We start from the raw sequence: 19624 nt of genomic DNA, 5'->3' as shown, positions 1-19624 counted from the left end.
ATAGCACAGCAGAAGGGCGTTCGCCCTTCACTCGACTGAGCCATGTTTGATTCCTCTGCCCCTCTCGGAGAGCCCGGCAAGCTACCGAGAGTATCGAGCCCGCGAGGCAGAGCCTGGCAAGCTACCCGTGGCGTATTGGATATGCCAAAAACAGTAACAATAAGCCTCACAATGAGAGATGTTACTGGTGCCCACTCGAACAAATCAGTGAGCAACGGGATGACAGTGACAGTGACATTCTTAATTCTGATTAGCATTTGATTTGAGCTTTTGACTTTTTTCATGAGGATTTGAATTAATATTGCTGTCAGATTGTTTCAGTTTGAACAACTTTATTATTATATGATCTGTTTTTAATTTATCTGGGAATGTATTCCACTGCTTTTTTAGAAAAATTATTTTTTTAAACACCATGGTTTACAAAGTTTTTCATAATACAGTTGTTATGAATATTCAGTGTTCCAACATCAATGCCACTAACAGCATGACCTTCCCTCAATCATTGTCCCCATTTTCCCAACCACCCACCAGGCCTGACTCTTAGCAGAGACAAAAATATTTAATTGCTTGTTATAACTACTAAATGGCTAATGGAATTATAAAAAAAGTACTCTAGTAAAATGAAATTTGTGAAAATTATTGTATCTCACCATGCTGTCATTAAGTCCTTGTCTAAGGGTCTACAAAGCTGTTTGATACTAGTTGAACCTTCTATGTTACTGTTTTTGTTTATTGAGCTTAATTGGCTTTTATGTTATGTGATGTTAGTATTGTAGAATTTGGAGTTGTCCTGCAGCTACATCATGAACTCCACATTCTATAGAACTGTGCCGATAGATGAGTTTATATGGCAGCAACTGTGGAATGTGTGGTATAAGACCGCAGGGGCTTCTGAAAGTATAGGACAGAGGGGTAAGCAGACTTTTCCACTCTCTGAAGACCCCAGGGTTTCAGTCTGAAACCTGGTGTACCTAGAATTTTTGTCGGTTTGGCATCTCTGCAGAGATTAGTCGTGAAGCAGTGAAATTGGGCCATTGGCATGGCAGCAGCTGTGAGGTATGGGTGTAGCTGCTGGAACTGCGGCAGGGAAGGTACTCAGGCTGCCCCCTCCTAAGGGCACCATAGAGTTTTCAGCTGGGAGACTGGTGTACCTGTGAATTATAGCAGCTTGGCTTGTCTCCTTGGAGATTTAGTCAGGAATTTGTAAAGCTGGGCCTATGGATGAGTTTACATGGCAGCAGCTGTGGAATGTGGTTTGTATTTCACTTCCATTAAAATTGAATTCACATAACAATTTTTTTCTTATTTATCATGTTAGACTCCACAAATAAGCAAAACATATGGTACTTGTCTTTTTCTAATTTATTTCACTTTGTGAAATGCCCTTCAAATCCATCCATGTTGACACAAATGGCAGTTTCCTTCTTTGTGTGGCTGAGTTCATCGGGTGTGTTTATCTTTGGAAGTTAGTGTTCTTATTTTCTCTAATTAAATACTCAAGAGAATTGCTATGTCATATGTAATTCTGTTTTTAATTTGTTGGAGAACTTACTGTTTTTCATAATGTTTGCACCAGATTACAGTTTTATCAACATTCACAGTTACTCTTTTTCTCCACATCCTTGCCAATACTTGTTATTGTTTGTCTTTTTTTTTTTGTCCTCCCCAACAGTGTTCGGGCCACCAGTACCATGAAGCCCTGCAGTATCAGGGCCAAACCCAGGGCCCTGTGCATATGTGGGTCAGGCATGTATTCCATCTTTATGAACTATCTCCCCAGTCCCTTTTTATTATCTTTTTTATTACAGCCATCTTATTAGCTATGAGGTAATAAGTTCTGGTTTTTATTTTCATTTTTCTGATGATTAGTGATGTTGAGCATATTTTCAAATACCTGTTCACTATTTGGGAAAAAATAACTACTCAGTTTCTATTTCCATTTTACAGTCAAAATGGTTTTATTTTGGTTTTGCTATTGTGTTGTGGAGCCAAAGTAAAAGTACATCAGGTATGGCAATTGCCTTGTATGCAGCCAACCCAGGGTTGATCTCCAGCACGCTAGATGGTCCTCCTCAGCCTGTCAGGGATTCCTGGAGTAGAATCCTGAACACTGTTAGACATGGCCCAAAAAGCCAAATAAATAAATAATGTGAGTTACTTATATATTGGACTAGAGCGATAACACAGTGGTTAGGGCATTTGCCTTGCATGCGGCCTACCCAGGTTCTATTCCTCTGTCCCTCTCAGAGAGCCCAGCAAGCTACTGAGAGTATCCCGCCTGCACAGCAGAGCCTGGCAAGATACCCGTGGCGTATTTGATATGCCAACAACAGTAACAAGTCTCACAATGAAGACATTACTGGTGCCCGCGCAAGCAAATCAATGAACAATGGGATGACAGTGCTACAGTGCTACTTATATATTTGGATTTTAGCCCCTTATCAGAGATAAGGTCTGCAAATATGTTTTCCATAATGCAAATGACTTTGGTTTTGTTAAGTGTTGGCTGTTTGGAGGATGTATAGTTTGACTTAAATAAACACAATAAGCACTTATGTGTTTTTTGGCTGTCAGTACTCATGATTTTGGTAGCTTCCAAAAATTTTTTACCAAGATCATTGTTAAGATCTTTATCCCGGGACCAAGCACTAGTACAGTTGTATAGGGTGTTTGTCTTGCTTGTGGCTGGCCCATTCAATCCCTAGCACCCACCTATGGTCCCCAAAACCCCACCACAATTGATCCCTGAGCACAGAGCCAGAAGTAAACTCTGAGCACTGCTGGGTGTGGCCTAAAGTTAAATTTTTTTTTTTAATTTAAAAAATATGTTTAGGTACCCAGAGTGATAGTATAGTGGATAGGGCAGTTGCTTTGCTTGTGGCCTGCTTGGATCCTCCAAACTACCAGGTGTAATCCCTGAGTGCTGTCATCACTGTCATCCTGTTGCTCATCGATTTGCTCGATCTGGCACCAGTAACGTCTCCTGTTGCGGTAAGGTTTGATTAGACTGTCTGAGGCATTGAAATATGCACGCAAAAGAAATATGGAGGATGAGGATCACAAACTGTCTCTGGTGTTGTGCCATGCCCAGAGCAGCCTGTTCAGCCCCTTTTATTAACTAGCTTAGTGTTCTAACCAATGATATTCAGCCACATAGGCAGAATATGCAAATTAACTTAGTCAATGGAAACAGTATCAAAGTCAGTTATGTAATTGGAAGCATAGTTTGTTAAAGTAATAGTAACAGAAGAACAATTTTTACCTCCAAGCCTAGTTAGGCCTGAGATGGTGAGATGTTGTACACCAACAGTCTCCATTGTGAGATTTGCTGTTACTGTTTTTGGCATATCAGATACACCACGGGTAGCTTTCTAGGCTCTGCCATGCAGGCAAGGTACTCTCGGTAGCTTGCCGGGCTCTCCGAGAGGGGCAGAGGAATTGAACCCGGGTTGGCCGCATCCAAGGCAAATGCCCTACCTGCTGTGCTATCACTCCAGCCCTGAGTGCAGAATCAGGAATAATCTCTGAGTATCTGCAGGTGTATCCTCCCACCACCAAAAAAATAGCATCTTTAATCCCAGTATTTTCTGCTGTTTTATTATTCAACTCTTGTGTTTAAATCTTTAATCCAGAGCTGTATTTAATCTAGAGGCTGTAAAGATAGTACAGGAAGCAAGGAAGCAAGGCACTTGCCAGGAATAAGCTCTGAGTGTAACATACAAAAATTAATTTAATTAAACGTTAATCCATTTTTAGTTGACTTAAGTGGTTTAGGATAGTTCAGTTTTGTTCTTTGGCAGGTGATTGTCTAGTTGTTGAAGAGACTATTCTTTTCCCATTCAGTGTTCTTGATTCCTTTATAAATACTACTTGACCTTACATGAGGAATCTTATTTTTCAGATCTTAGTTATATTCCATTGATTTATGTGTCTTTTCCTGTGCCAGTATTATACTGTTTTCATTACTATACTGTAACATTGTAGTTTGTAGTCATGGAATGTGATACCTCTAGTTGTTCTTTATTGTTTTGAGTGTTTGAATTCTTCTTGTTTTTGCTTTTTGGTCACACCTATCTGTGACCAGGGCTTACTCCTGACTCTGTGTTCAGGGAACACTCCTGGCTCCTGGTGGGCCAGGGTTACCATAAGGGGTGCTAGGGATTGACCTCAGGTCAGCTGCATGCAAGGCAAGTTCCCTACCTTCTGTATACTATTGCCTCCCCACCCCAATTTGGAAACTTTTTTGGTTCCATTTAACTTTAAGTGTATTTTATTTTAAGATAAAAAGCCATTGAAATTTTTATAAGATTTCTATTAAATTGGCAATATGGACATTTGAACCATATTCTAATTTATGAAAATAAGATTGTTCCATTTATTTCTTCAATTCCTTTTTATCAGTGTTTTAATAATACTGTTCCTTGATTGTATTTGTTAAGTATTTTATTGCTTTGATAATCTTTTTAAATAGGATTATCTTTTTTAATATTTATTTTGTTTTCAGTATAGGGAAATGTTTAAATTCTGTCAGTTGATTTTGAATCCTGTTGTTTTACTAAAATTTTCTTTAATTCTAAGACCTTTTTTGTGTTATACATTGGAATTTTCCCGTTTGCAAAAAAAAAGAAAAGTTTTCATCCTCCTTTCCTATTTGCATCCTCCCCACACATACCTCTTTCTTTTTTGGTGGGGTAGGGGGTTGCTATACCGGAAGTACTCAGAGGTTAATCCTGGCTCTTCGTTTTAGAATTACTCCTGCAGGGCTCAAGGGACTGTATGGGATGCCAGGGATCAAACCCAGGTTGGCTGTGGCAAAGTGCCTTACCCACTGTATTATCTCTCCAGTCCACACATACCTTTTTCTTGCCTGACTGATTTATCACATATAGTAGGGTCATATATCATGATCATTATGATATTTATCTATCTAATATGATATATCAAATGAAATGATTGTGTATGTGGACCATCCTGGTTTCTCAGGAATAAATCCCATTTCATAATAGCAGATGAACCTTTTAAGACGTTGCTTCAGACAGCACTGACCATGCAAGTGGAAGCAAACATAAACAAATGGGACTACATCAAACTAAGAAGCTTCTGCACTTCAAAAGAAACAGTGACCAAAATACAGAAAGAGCCCACAGAATGGGAAAGAATATTTACCCAATATCCATCTGATAAGGGATTAATATCAAGGATATACAAGACACTAGTAGAATTGTATAAGAAAAAAACCTCCAACCCCATCAAAAAATGGGGAGAAGAAATGAACAGAAGTTTCCTCAAAAAAGGAATACAAATGGCCAAAAGGCACATGAAAAAATTCTCCACATCGCTAGTCATCAGGAGAGATGCAAATCAAAACAACAATGAGATATTATCTCACACCACAGAGACTGGCACACATTCAAAAGAACAAAAGTAACCAGTGCTGGCGTGGATGTGGGGAAAAAGGGACGCTCCTCCACTGTTGGTGGGAATGCTGACTGGTCCAGCCTTTCTGGAAAACAATATGGATAGACCTTCAAAAACTACAAATTGAGCTGCCATATGACCCCACAATACCACTTCTGGGAATATATCCCGAGGATTCAAAAATGCACAGTAGAAATGACATCTGTATCTATATATTCATTGCAGCACTGTTCACAATAGCCAAAATATGGAAATAGCCTGAGTGCCCTAAAACAGATGACTGGTTAAAGAAACTTTGGTACATCTACACAATACTATGCAGGTGTTAGGAGAGATGAAGTCATGAAATTTGCTTATAAATGGATAATCATGGAGAGTATCATGCTAAGTAAAATGAGTTAGAAAGAGAGGAACAGACATAGGGGGACTGCACTCATTTGTGGAGTATAGAATAACATCACATGAGACTGACACCCAGGGACAGTAGATACAAGGGCTAGGGGAATTGCCCCATAGCTGGAAGCCTGCTTCATGAGCAGAGGGGAGAAGGCAGATGGAACAGAGAAGGGATCACTAAGAAAATGAGGGCTGGAGGAATCAGTCGGCATGGGAGATGCATGCTGAAAGTAGATCATGGACCAAACATGATGACCTCTCAGTGTCTGTGTTGCAAGCCATAATGCCCAAAAGTAGAGAGAATATGGGGGATATTATCTGCCATGGAGGCAGGGGGAGGGTGGGAAAGGGGGGGTATACCCGGGATATTGGTGGTGGGGAATGTGCACTGGTGAAGGGATGGGTGTTGATCATTGTGAGATCGTAACCCAAACATGAAAGCTTGTAACTATCTCACGGTGATTCAATAAAATTTAATTTTAGTATATGTGCTGCCGAAGCGAGCATGATTTAATAAAATTTTAAAAATTAAAAAAAAAAAGTTGCTTCAGGAGCCAGAACCATTGTACAGTGGGTAGGGTGCTTGTCTTGCACATGGCAAGTTTAAATATAAATAGCTCTGTGTGAACTACTTTTATAGCATCCAATAGAATTTGATATATTATATATCCTCTTTTTTTTTTTTTTGCCTCAAGTGGTCTTTTGAATTTGTGGTATATGTGTCTGTGTGTGTGCGTGTATGTGTGTCTGTGTCTGTACGTGTGTACACTCATTGGGGCTGCTTCTGGCAGTATTTGACCTTGCCTGTGGACCTGAAGGTTCATTAGTTTTGCCTAACAGTGAAGTGCTATTCAGGACTAGCAATGTTGGTAGCTTCCTGGACCACCCTGGTGGTGCTTGAGGACCTTCTAGGCTACACCTAGTTGTGTTCAGGTGTTGGTTTTCCTTTTTATAATTTCTGCTCTCATCACTAGTTGTTCAGAGTGTGGTGTTTAATTTTCATATATTGGTGAGTTTTCTAACTTTCCTATTACTGATTTTTAATTTAGTTCTATAGTAATGGGAAATTATCCTGTATTTCAGTCTATTTAGGATTATAAATGTTGTTGTTGTTGTTTTTTACCTGACTTTTTTTTTGTTTTTAACCTGAAAAGGCTCTTGGTATGTTTGAAAAGTGTACTTGGCAGCTTTTGGGTGAGTTAATATTTACAAGATTCTTGTTTGGTTGAAGGCCACACCTGGCAATACTCAGGGCTTACTCCTGACTCTGTGCATAGCAATCCTCACTCCTAACTGAGCTAAGGGAATGTATAGAGTTTCTGGTATTGAACCCAGGTTGACTGCTCAGGTCAGCCTTACCCACTTTCCAGTGTCTGGGTGGATTATTTTTTATAAATGTGTTAGGCCGGGGGCTGGAGTGATAGCACAGCAGGTAGGGCATTTTCCTTGAATGCAGCCGACCCAGGTTTGATTGCCAGCATCTCATATGGTCCCCTGAGCACTGCCAGGAGTGATTCCTGAGTGGAGAGCAAGCAGTAACCCCTGTGCATCGTCAGGTGTGACCCAAAAGCAAAACTAAATTAATAATAATCTGTTAGGTCCATTTTTTTTAAAGCAGCAGGGCTTCTTTTTTGTGGGGGGGGGGTCACACCCGGCAATGCACAGGGGTTACTCCTGGCTCTGCACTCAGGAATTACTCCTGGCAGTGCTCAGGGGACCATATGGGATGCTGGGAATTGAACCTGGGTCAACTGTGTGCAAGGCAAATGTCCTACCCACTATGCTATAGCTCCAGTACAGCAGGACTTCTTTTACCACTCCATTTTGCCTGAGAAAATTTTAACTGACCTGGGTATATAAAATCAAACATAGATAAAAATCAGAAACAAATTTATTTTAAAACAAATTAAAATTTTTTTCCTGGCCCTCCCCACCCCCAATTCAGTAGATCGGGTTGTGATCCATAGTTTAGGAATTTAACCACTAGGATAGTACAGCAGGCAGGGCGTTTGTCTTGCATTTGACTGACTGCATTTGATACCCAAAATCCCATATGGTCCCACAAGCACTGCTAAGAGTAATTCCTGAGTGGAGAGCAAGGGGTAACCCCTGAGCATTGCTGGGTATGATTTAAAAAGCCAAATTTAAAAAAAAATGGAATCTAACTTAGAGCATGATTTCTTAAACATTTTCTATTCATGTCCTCTTATTTTCAGTAAACACAGTTTGGACAAGCATTGCCATTAGCACCTTGGATTCATTATGCAGTTGGTCATAATGTTTGGTTGCTGCATATTCAAAAACCTTTTATTGTGGCCAAATTTTTTTTTGTGGACCCACATTCAGTTACACAACACCATATAGTACCACAATTCACAGTTTAAAAAGCTAGGGTCTATAAGTTCAAATTCAAGGTTTCGTTTTATATTTTCTGTCTGAATTATTAAACCCATGGTTAAAAGTAGGATATTAAGTACCCTAATATTCTTGTATTCTTTTTTTCTCCTCATATTTACTAGCTCTTGCTTAATGTATATATGTGCTCAATGTTGGGTGTATATATATTTATGATTGTACCATCTTTATCACAGTGTGAATTGACTATCACGGAAAAATTGACTTTGTTTCTTGTTTTGACTTGAAGTCTCCTTTATCTGATTTAAGTACAGCTACCTTTTGCTTTTGTTTGGTTTCCATATGAATGGAGTATCTTCAGATTCCTTTACTTTTTCCCTAAACACATCTGTGTCTTTAAAACTTATAATTTGGGGGCTGAGTGATAGCACTGTGGGTAGGGCACTTGCTTGCACACAGTAGACCTGGGTTCAATACCCAGCATCACCCGAGCACTGCTGGGAGTAATCCTGAGTGCAGAGCCAGGAGAAACCCTTGAGTATTGCTGGGTGTGACCCAAAAAAGCAAAATAAAAAAAATAAAACTGGAGAATTCTTTTAAGTATACAATTCAGTCTTTTTTTTTCCATCCAGCCAGCCACTCTTGTTTTTTTTTTTTTTGATTGGAGAATTCAATTCAGCTACATTTAGAGTAATCACTGATAGGCGATTTTATGCCTGTGTTGTATTTTTCTGATTCCTTTCTTATTTCTTGATGTCTTTCTTCATAAATCAATGATACACTGTGCTGGCAAACTTTGGGTCCCATCTCTTGATCTTTCATGCATTGTTAAGTTTTTGCTCTATGGTCACCATGTGGCTTACATAAAATATCCCAGAGATATACTGACAGTTTATTTTATGCTAACAACTTTGATAATGTACATACAACCTTTTTAGTGTCATAATTTACCTATTTTGTATGCTCATTTACAAATTTTTATAGTTAAACTTATATTCAATACTCCTGTTCTTCAACCTTATCTTTAACCTTCTTGCCTTCTCTCTTTAATTAACCTTTTAGTTGACTCATCACCATGTTACAGTACTAGAGTTTTTTTTCTGAATTTGACTATGTACTTATCTTTGCAGTACATAATTCCTTTGTTTTCTGTTACTAATTAGTGTCCTTTCATTGCAGTTTGAAGACCTCCTTTCAGCATTTCTTTTAAGGTAGGTCTAGTGGTGATGAATTTCCTTAGCTTTTGTTTGGAAAGTTTTTCTCCTTCACTTCTGAAGGACATGTTAGTGAATACAGTATTCTTGGTTTCATTTTCTTTTAGCAATTTGAATGGATCATATCATTCGCTCATAGCAAGTTTTATATAATGTTTCTCTCAAAAATCCACTTTGAGTCTAACTAGGGTTCTCTGTAAGCTACAAGCTGGATTTCTCTTGCTGCTTTTAGTATTTTCTCTTTGTCTTTTTGTTGTTGTTGTTGTTGTTGACAGTTTTACTATGAGATGATCATTTTAATTGAGTTTGTTTAATGACCTGTGAACTTCATGAACATGATTATCCAGATTTCTCCCCAGATTTGGGCCATTCTCTTCCATTATTTTAGGTAATTCTTTCCTCTTCTTCCTCTTTCCATTCGGAGGCTGTGTAGGATTTTTGCTTCATGGTTTCTGGAGGTTCACATGAGCTTTCTTCATACTTTTTTCCTATTACTGATACTTCAAAGTTTTTGGTCTCTTTTATTTTTAAACAAGATTTTTTTTTTTTTTTTTTGCTTTTTGGCTCACACCTGGCGATGCAAGCAAAGAGACATAGCAACAAGCAAGCGAGATACATGATCAAGGGAGCACTTGAAGAGCAAGCCCAAAGTTTTTGGTTTCCTGGTTTACAAATTCTTTCTTCTTCATCTGTTTGCCTATGGTTCTTTCTGTTTGTTTTTTGCAGTCTGGGGGACTGAACCCAGTACCTCACACATGCCAGGTGCCAAAGTGCTCTACCACACAGCTATATCCCCAGCCCTTAATTCTCTTTATTACACATTTTATTCCTTGAATTCCAGTTCTGGAATGCTCTTTGATTCTTCATTATACTTCTCATTTTGTTTATCTTTCTGATTTTTCCATTGTGCTTTCTTGTAGCTCATTGAGTTTTCTTAGTACATCTATCTTAAAATTTATTGGTTTTTTTTGTTTGTTTTGTTTCATTTTGTGAAGGGGGCCCTAAACCATGTGGTACTCAGGGTTTACTCCTGCCTTTGTGCTCCAGGTGGTGCTTGGAGGAATATATGTGGTGATTGGATTAAAACCAGGTTTGTCCACATACCAGGCAAGCACCTGAACTTTTATATTATATCTCTGGCCCCTATTTTGCATTTTTTTAAATTGCAAATCTCCATGTTTTTAGAATCAGTTATTAGAAAGTTGTTATGATCCTTTTATATATATATATATATATATATATATATATATATATATATATATGGGATACTGGGGACCATATGGGATACTGGGACCATATGGAATACTGGGAATCAAACCCGGGTCGGCCCATATGGGATACTGGGAATCGAACCCCAGTCAGCTGCATGCAAGGCAAAGGCCCTACCCGCTCTGCTATCATTCCAGCCCCAATCCTTTTATATTATTAGCATGCTTTTTTGTTTATTCGTATTCCTTCAAATACTGTTGATGCTAGTTAGTTTTTATTAAATGTTTTCAATACACTGCCCCTCCTATTCTGAGGCTTTCTTACGGTTTCTATGAATAAAACTGTTAAACTGTTCTTGCTTCCTGTGATAGAATTAAATTTGTATGCCTTCTTCTCAATCCTACAACATCCCAGCAGCTAGGCTCACACTTCCCTTTTGTTTCCCCAAAGCCAGTACTAAAACTCATATTTATGTTATTTCCCTAGCTTCATATTTAGGCCAGCTCATTTCCATCTTCTGCCAGAGTATACTCACACCATCACCATCAGTTGGGAGAGATATGAGAGAAAGACAAAGAGAGATTCTTTGTTTGTTTGTTCTTCATTTTGGTTTTTGGGCCCACCTGTCGGTGCGCAAAGGTTCCTCCTGGCCCTGGACTCAGGAACTGGCAGTGCTTGGGACTATATGGGATGTTGGGGATTATTCCTGGTCGGACACATACAAAGCAAATGCCTTGTACTAGCTCTCTGTCCCTGATTCTTTCTTGATAGAGCTCTGGGGATGCCCTCTCCAAAAACCTAATGTTAATAGATATTTCTTTTCTTATTAGGATCTAGATATCAATTCTGAGAAATACTAATTATCAACCAGTTCCTGGTGAATTCCTTTTATCTGATACCATCTATTGTAGAAACTCCTCAAAAGTTAAGAAGTATTGGCAACTTCTTTCTTTTGCTGTTGAGGTTTTTTCTTATGTTTATATTCTTTAGGGCATCTCAGTTACAACTAGGAAAAGTACATAGATTTCCTTACTCAGATCCCATTGCTTCCAAGCATTTCACTCATGAAATTTATTCCAAATATTTTTTCACATTATTTTATATTTGACTACTCTAAGTTACTCATCAGTTATAATAAATGTTGGTAAAATATTTAGAGTTTTCTGTGTATGTTATCATGTCATTCACAAATAAAATCATTTTATTTTTCTCATTTCAAAATTTTAGATTTTTTTAGATTTTAAAAAATTAAATTATATCTTTCTGTCTACAAGTTTCAAAACTAGGTTGAAAATTAATAATAAAAATGAACATTTTTACCTACTTTCACTAAGAAAAAACTTGTTTTGGGGCTGGAGCGATAGCACAGTGGGTAGGGCATTTGCCTTGCACATGGTCGACCCGGGTTTGATTCCCAGCATCCCATATGGTCCCCTGAGCACTGCCAGGAGTAATTCCTGAGTGCAGAGCTAGGAGTAACCCTTGTGCATTGCCGGGTGTGACCCAAAAAGCAAAAAAGAAAAAAGAAAAAACTTGTTTTTATTACTATGACATTGTTTATATTTTTGTACTATTTTTTCTTTCTCCAGTCAACACACTTTTTAACTAAAGCACTGTGATTTACAAAGTTATTCATGATTGAGTCTTAGACATACAATATTGCAGCACAGATGCCACTACCAGTGTCAGCTTCCACCAATGTTCCCAGGTTCCTTCCCAGATGTGCCCACTCCCATCCCCACCCTTCCCTCTTGAAAGGTGGTACCTTCCTAAGTTCTTTTGCTAGCATTTGAGTTTCTTGACTTCAGTGTTGACTCTGTGGTTTGGATATTTAGCTCTGTCATTCCTTAACCTTTATATTTTTTGTTTCACACTCAGTAATGCTCAGGGGTAGCAACCACACAGTGCTTGGGGCATCATGCAGTATCAGGAGTCGATCCAGGGTTCCCACAGGCAAAGCATACACTCCAGCCCCTTGTACCATCATCTCCCTTGCCCCTAAAGCTTTCTCATTCTGGTCATCACTCTAGTTTGAATATTTCTTTGTTAAATCTTTGATGTTCTTATGTAATACTATTTGTGAATACTATCTGTGGACCTCTTTTATCAATATTTCTGGACTCTAAGCAACCATGTAGATTGTATTTTATTTTGTGACTGTGCGTACCTGTTATGGAGGATGAATAGGATCTCCCTGGCATTGCTGGAAGTCACTCCCAGCACCACACCAGGAGTAGCTCCTGAGCACTGCCAGTTGTGGCCTAAAAACCAGGAGAAAAACAGGAGTGTGAATAATAAATTTAAACGACTCGTTTTGGGGCCAGAGCAATAGTATAGTGGGTAAAGTGCTTGTTTTGCATGCAGCTGACTGGGTTCTATTCCCAGCGTCTGATATGCTCCCCTGAGTCTGCCAGGAGTGCTCTCTGAGCAATAAGCGAGGAGTAAGCCCTGAGCACCACCAGGTATGGTCCCAAAACACAAATGACTTTTCAGGTTTTCATTCAGGATTTCCCCTGATGTAATGAACAGTACATCTAACTGCTATATCACTGAATGTGTTCAGTTGGACAGCCAACTACACTTCAGATATTGCATGTCATTTTCTCCTTATATCTAATTCCATCCCAAATCCTGTTTTTATTTTGGTTTTTCATTAGTGTTAACAGCTATCTAATGAGTTTCCAAAGCAGTTCACACTAAGCAAAAATCAATGTTCATAATTTCATTAACCCATAGTAGCTTTTGGAAAGATATTTTTGGATTGGGAATGTAGTGCAGCAGTAGAGAATTTGCATTGTATGTGGAGGCCCTAGGTTTAATAAAGAAGGGAATGAGTGAGGAAAGAATAAAAAAGGAGCTTGATAAATAGATAAATGAATACAAATTGATAGAATGTTGCTAATGAAGTTTTTCTTTTTAGAAGATTATAAAAACAAGGGAAACATTTTTCAGTAATTTTTTTATCATTGTCTACTATGAGACAAAAATTTATTATGTGTTGCCTATCCCATCTAAGATGAGTGACTTCAGATTAAGTACTAGTGTTTTGTTACAGGAAACAGTGACATTCAAAGATGTGGCTATTAACTTCACCCAAGAAGAATGGCAGCAGCTGGATCCTGCCCAAAGAAACCTATACCGGAATGTGATGCTAGAAAACTATAACAACTTAATTACAGTGGGTAAGGACAATTTTCTGCTCAACTCAAATTCTGGGAATTAAGTACTCCCATCTGCCCAATTAGCTCTAAGATGTATGGAACCTTTAAATACTTAAATAAGTTTGGACTTTAGGTGATTGTGCGTACTGTGCCTTTTTTTGGGGGGGGGTCACACTCAACGATGCACAGAGGTTATTTCTGGTTCATACACTCAGGAATTACTCCTGGCAGTGCTCGGGATGCTGGGAATCGAACCCAAGTCGGTTGTGTGCAAGGGAAACACCCTACCCACTGTGCTATTGCTCCAGGCCCTACTGTTCCTTTCTAAGTAAAAAGCTATTCTTGGTTATATTTCTTGTCTTTCAGAAAGCTTAGTGTCCTTGAGCCAGCCTCACTTCTTGGATGATCTTGTTCCTATATTTATACGTGATCTTATACATGACGCTTCTATTTGACAGGCTGCCCATTCACCAAACCTGATGTAATTTTCAAATTGGAACAAGAAGAAGAGCCATGGATTGTGGAGGAAGAAGTGTTAAGGAGGCACTGCCCAGGTTAGTGAGAGGGAACCTTACAGGTGAAGAGGAGCCAGACCCTTTACCAGTTAATTTTGTAAATCCTTGAGTCCTCTAAAAAGTTCTTCAAAGATGCAAATAATCAGGGATGGATTTTTATAAAATACCTTTAAAGAACTTTTTAGAGATGGTTTTAGGGCCTTCTGGTGATGGTTTGAATTTTTCATAAAGAGATACCATGTTTAACTTTTTTATTTTTATTTTTGGCACCACAATCAGTGGTGCTCAAGGAGCTACATCCAGTTCAGTTCTCAGAGGTCGCTCCTGGTGGTGCTTGGTTCAGGGGAAGGGATTGGACCATGTGATGCCAGAGAGTGAACTCCGGCATTCCACCAACAAAGCATGCACTCTAGCCCTTTGAGCTCTCTCTCCCAGCAACATTCTTTCTTTTTATTTTCACCCCAGCCCTATGCACAAAAGTCAATCTCATTTTTGCTGGGCCTCCAACCTGGGTCTCCATGTACAAGTCATCTGCTTAGTCCTTTGAGCCATCTCTTTCTTCTTTCCTTCAGACTTATTTTTATAGAATTTAAACAGCTGCCTTCCTAGCTATGTGCCAGGTATCAACATACCTAGTTCGTTTATATATCAGCATCTTAGTTTCTTTGTAATTATTTACATGGTATTCTCTTTTGCATTCAGGAATTCACAGAATTGTAGTTGCTCAACCCATAAACACTTATAATCCTTTATCTTTCTCTTCTTTTTTTTCCATTACAATTGCCTTAATGTCGAAGTTTTGTATCCTACATCATACTTCTCACTATATTAATATCTTTTGCTATCATTTAAATAATGGCTATAATCCTTTTATTTCAATAAATTTTTGAAGTGCAACTTTCCTGTTTGCTCCCAGTTTCCACAATTTTGTATTGAAATATGCACTTATATGAGTGTAATTTGTACCTATACAAATAAACTTATATATACCTACAAATACATAGATTTATTTCTAATTTTGTAGATATTACAGAAGGCCTTTTTTTCTTGGCATCCCAGGAGATAACCATTTCTGTTTCAGCCAAGCACTTATTCCAGTACTGGCATTTCAAAAATATATGCTAGTTTTATGTGAATTTTTTTTGGTGGGGGAGTGCGATGGGGGCACATCCTCCTGTGCTAAGGGCTTACTCCTTGCTCTGCACTCAGAAATCTGGCATACTATCTCTCTGGCACATGGAATTTGTGAATTTTTTGAGGGACATTTATTGACAGAATTTCCCCATTGTTCTTTTTCAACCTTTCTGGTTTTTTTAAATTTAATTTTATTTTTTAAAATTGTTCACAATAATTTATTAAATTTAATATTCAAACACCAATCCCACCACCATTGCACCTTCCCACCACTATATTTTTGATGTTTCCACCCTAAATTCCAAACTGTGCTTCCTAAAGCAGAACTGAAACAATTAATTGTGTATTGCTTGTTATGAATAATATGCTTTAAAATGGTCCAATAAAATTTCCTTAGAGGAAAGTGTGTGAAGATTGTTGTATTTTATCCCGGAGCCATTAAACCCTTGTATAAGAGATTGCAAAACATGTTTGTTAAACCCAATCAAATGTGTGCTGCTCTTGGTACATCAGTGGTATAGTGTGATGTGGCTGCATGCACCAGGAATTCTAAAATTTAGAATACGATGATAGAGCAGATTCACTCATGAATGAGGTCTATGTTCTTCTTCTCTGGTAGCTTTATTTCTAAGTCTCTGGATCATGGCCGTTGATGAAATTATGTGGCACCAGGGGCAGTTTCTGGGTATGACTGCCAAACTACTGGTATCCTTGGGAGATGAGGGGAGGAGGCCCATTCCCTGTGTTTTCTTTTCCTTCTTTTGGTGTTAGTTTTTATAATGTATTTTCTTAGAAATTATATGCTTAGTATTTATTTCAAATTTATTTTTATGTATTGATACAAAGTAATTTTTAAAAATTCTTCTTTATTTGAATTTTCCCTTTCATTTATTCATTATATCATTTCTTTTGGATCCTGTTTTTAAATAGTCAAAGCTATTTTAATTTATCTTATTCTTATTTCCTTTAGTCATATTTCCTTTGCTAGAATTTTCTATTCAAAATTTATAAAATAAGATATTTATGCACATGGAATTTATTTACCACTGAGAGACTTGGTCTCAAACCTATAATCAATCCCATAAAAGTGTGTTTAAAAAATATTTTTGATGTTATAATACTGGAAAAAATTACAAATGGCTTTTATTTGCAATCTGTTTTAGGTGAAATATGGGAAATTGATAAACATGAGGAAATCCAGGACAGACTTTTGACAGAACCTGAAGATAAAGTCACTTTAAAGTCACTGACTGAAGAAAAAGTCAATGAATGTTATAAATTTACAAATGTATTTCCTACAAAATCAGAAATGTTTCCTTCGATTCACAATCTTTATGAATATGACTTATTTGGAGAGTGTTTAAAACATAATTTTGACTATTCTAATAGTGAAGCAATCCTTCTAAGAAAGGAACATTATGAATACAGTGAACCTATGAAATCATTTAGCAATAGCTCATCCCATTTTGTAGTAGCCCCCTTTAAATGTAATCACTGTGGGAAAGGATTCAATCAAACATTAGACCTCATAAGACACTTAAGAATTCATACTGGAGAGAAACCCTATGAATGTAAAAAATGTAGTAAAGCCTTTACCCATGAGGAGAAACTCAATATACATCATAAAATTCACAGTAGGGAGCAGTCTTATGAGTGCAATGAATGTGGGAAATCTTTCATTAAAATGTCAAATCTCATTAGACATCAAAGAATACACACTGGAGAGAAACCCTATGTGTGTAAGGAATGTGGAAAATCCTTCAGCCAGAAATCAAACCTCATTGATCATGAAAAAATTCATACTGGAGAAAAACCTTATGAATGTAATGAGTGTGAAAAGGCATTCAGCCAAAAGCAAAGCCTTATTGCACATCAGAAAGTTCATACTGGGGAAAAACCTTATGCATGTAATGAATGTGGTAAAGCATTTCCTCGGATTGCATCCCTTGCACTTCACATGAGAAGTCATACAGGAGAAAAACCTTATAAATGTGATAAGTGTGGAAAAGCCTTCTCCCAGTTTTCCATGCTTATCATACATGTTAGAATTCATACAGGTGAGAAACCGTATGAATGTAATGAATGTGGAAAATCCTTCTCTCAAAGCTCAGCCCTTACTGTACACATGAGAAGTCATACTGGTGAGAAACCCTATGAATGTAAGGAATGTAGAAAAGCCTTCAGTCATAAGAAAAACTTCATTACACACCAAAAGATTCATACTAGAGAAAAACCTTATGAGTGTAATGAATGTGGGAAAGCTTTCATTCAGATGTCAAATCTTGTTAGACACCAGAGAATTCATACTGGAGAAAAACCCTATATATGTAAGGAATGTGGTAAAGCCTTTAGTCAGAAATCAAATCTTATTGCTCATGAAAAAATTCATTCTGGAGAGAAACCCTATGAATGTAATGAATGTGGCAAAGCCTTCAGCCAAAAGCAAAACTTTATTACACATCAAAAAGTTCACACTGGAGAGAAACCTTACGATTGTAATAAATGTGGTAAAGCCTTCTCTCAGATTGCATCCCTCACTCTTCATCTGAGAAGTCACACGGGGGAAAAGCCTTATGAATGTGATAAATGTGGAAAAGCTTTTTCACAGTGCTCATTGCTTAATTTACACATGAGAAGTCATACAGGTGAGAAGCCGTATGTGTGTAATGAATGTGGGAAGGCTTTTTCTCAAAGAACTTCCCTTATCGTGCACATGAGAGGTCATACAGGTGAGAAACCCTATGAATGTAATAAGTGTGGTAAAGCTTTTTCCCAAAGTTCATCCCTCACTATACATATACGAGGTCATACAGGTGAGAAACCCTTTGACTGTAGTAAATGTGGAAAAGCCTTCTCTCAAATTTCATCTCTTACACTTCATATGAGAAAACATACAGGTGAGAAGCCTTACCATTGTAATGAGTGTGGTAAGGCTTTCAGTCAAAAGTCACACCTTGTTAGGCATCAGAGAATCCACACTCATTAGAAATTCTGTGGATGTTATGAATATGGAAAAGAATTCAAAAGAAAGTATCCCTTTGTCTTTTGAGGATGTCTCATTTAAAAATCCTCAGAATTTGTATTAAGGTGACATGTATAATGAAAATGCTGATCTAAAACCTTAGGCAGACCTATATTTGTAATATTTATCCAGCAATTATTTTAAAAGTGAAATGAGATCTACAAGAATACCAATGTGACACTTGAGCTTTAACCAATAATTTAAGCAAGAAAAACAAAAACACTACCAAAATAACTGAAAATTCTGAGAAAAATAAAATTTGAGAAATTATTACAAAAAATAAATACTCCAAGATCTCTAAATACTCCCAACTGTTTTTCACTAGCTAAAAGTATGATAAGGAATTTCACAAACCAACTCAAAATGTCAGAAAGAAATATAAAATACCATGAATACAGCTCCCAGGTGGTATATTCTTTACAAGTTAGTGTCATTTGAATGATATTGCCTTGGTGACTAAGTCACTGGCTACGGATACAGAAATCCAGGGATATTATAGGGATTCTTTCTATGTTGTGCTATTGAAATCATTAGAGAAAGGCTGGCCTATTAAGTACATGGTAGGTATATATGAACAAGAGATCTTTGTACCATATATAAAAATTAAATCCAAGTAGATTGAATACCAAAATATTAAAAAATTCTAATATTATATGATGAACTATTTTATCAGAGAACAAGAATTCTTTAAAAACAAGGTTTTAAAACATGGTGCATGGGGGCAGGGAGATGGACCAGGAGTGTATGTTTTCCCTGCCAGGAGCCTGGGTTCAGTCCCGTGCTACATGGTTTCGCAGCACTGTCTTTTGGGAAGTAAAGACCAAAACAAATATGATATAATCAATTCTGTTTTAGCCTCAGAGGCACCATTGTGTGTACAAAGATATATCTTACTGTGTTTACTACATCTTGGTTTGTATTATTCTAAATCAAACATAAATTTCCATCAATGAATGATATAACGAAAATGTTATTTCTGTGGTAGAACCAGTGTTAAAAGACAATACTGTTTGGTCATGTATGACTTTGGTTGCCTTTTAGGACCTAAAAAATGTTGGGAGGGAGTTGTTATATTTATCTGTAATATTTCGTCAATAAAAGAAAGCATATATGGCTGGTTACAAATCTAAATATCAAAGTTATGTTTTTGTTTTTAAAAAGTGCTGGGGCCAGAGAAATAGTACAGCAGGTAGGGCACTT

At 37.5% G+C, this 19624-nt stretch overlaps 1 protein-coding gene across 3 annotated transcripts in view; it reads left to right on the top strand.

Moving 5' to 3' along the window:
• LOC129406756 (zinc finger protein 569) overlaps window positions 1-19562 on the top strand; it is a 32617-nt gene extending 13055 nt beyond the window's left edge. For 2 of the 3 annotated variants that reach the window (XM_055145118.1, XM_055145119.1), the window contains exons 4-6: window positions 13648-13774; window positions 14212-14307; window positions 16566-19562. In XM_055145118.1, the coding sequence (XP_055001093.1) occupies window positions 13648-13774; window positions 14212-14307; window positions 16566-18388 (2046 nt within the window). In that variant the 3' untranslated portion in view covers window positions 18389-19562. Of the gene's footprint in view, window positions 1-9348; window positions 9381-13647; window positions 13775-14211; window positions 14308-16565 lie in introns of all 3 variants that reach the window. The other variant, XM_055145120.1, reaches the window with a different exon arrangement.
• Window positions 19563-19624: the final 62 nt, after the last annotated feature.

The sequence above is a fragment of the Sorex araneus genome, chromosome 8 (genome assembly GCF_027595985.1).
Source record: "Sorex araneus isolate mSorAra2 chromosome 8, mSorAra2.pri, whole genome shotgun sequence".
NCBI lineage: Eukaryota > Metazoa > Chordata > Mammalia > Eulipotyphla > Soricidae > Sorex > Sorex araneus.
This window is presented reverse-complemented; position numbering and strand designations above follow the sequence as displayed.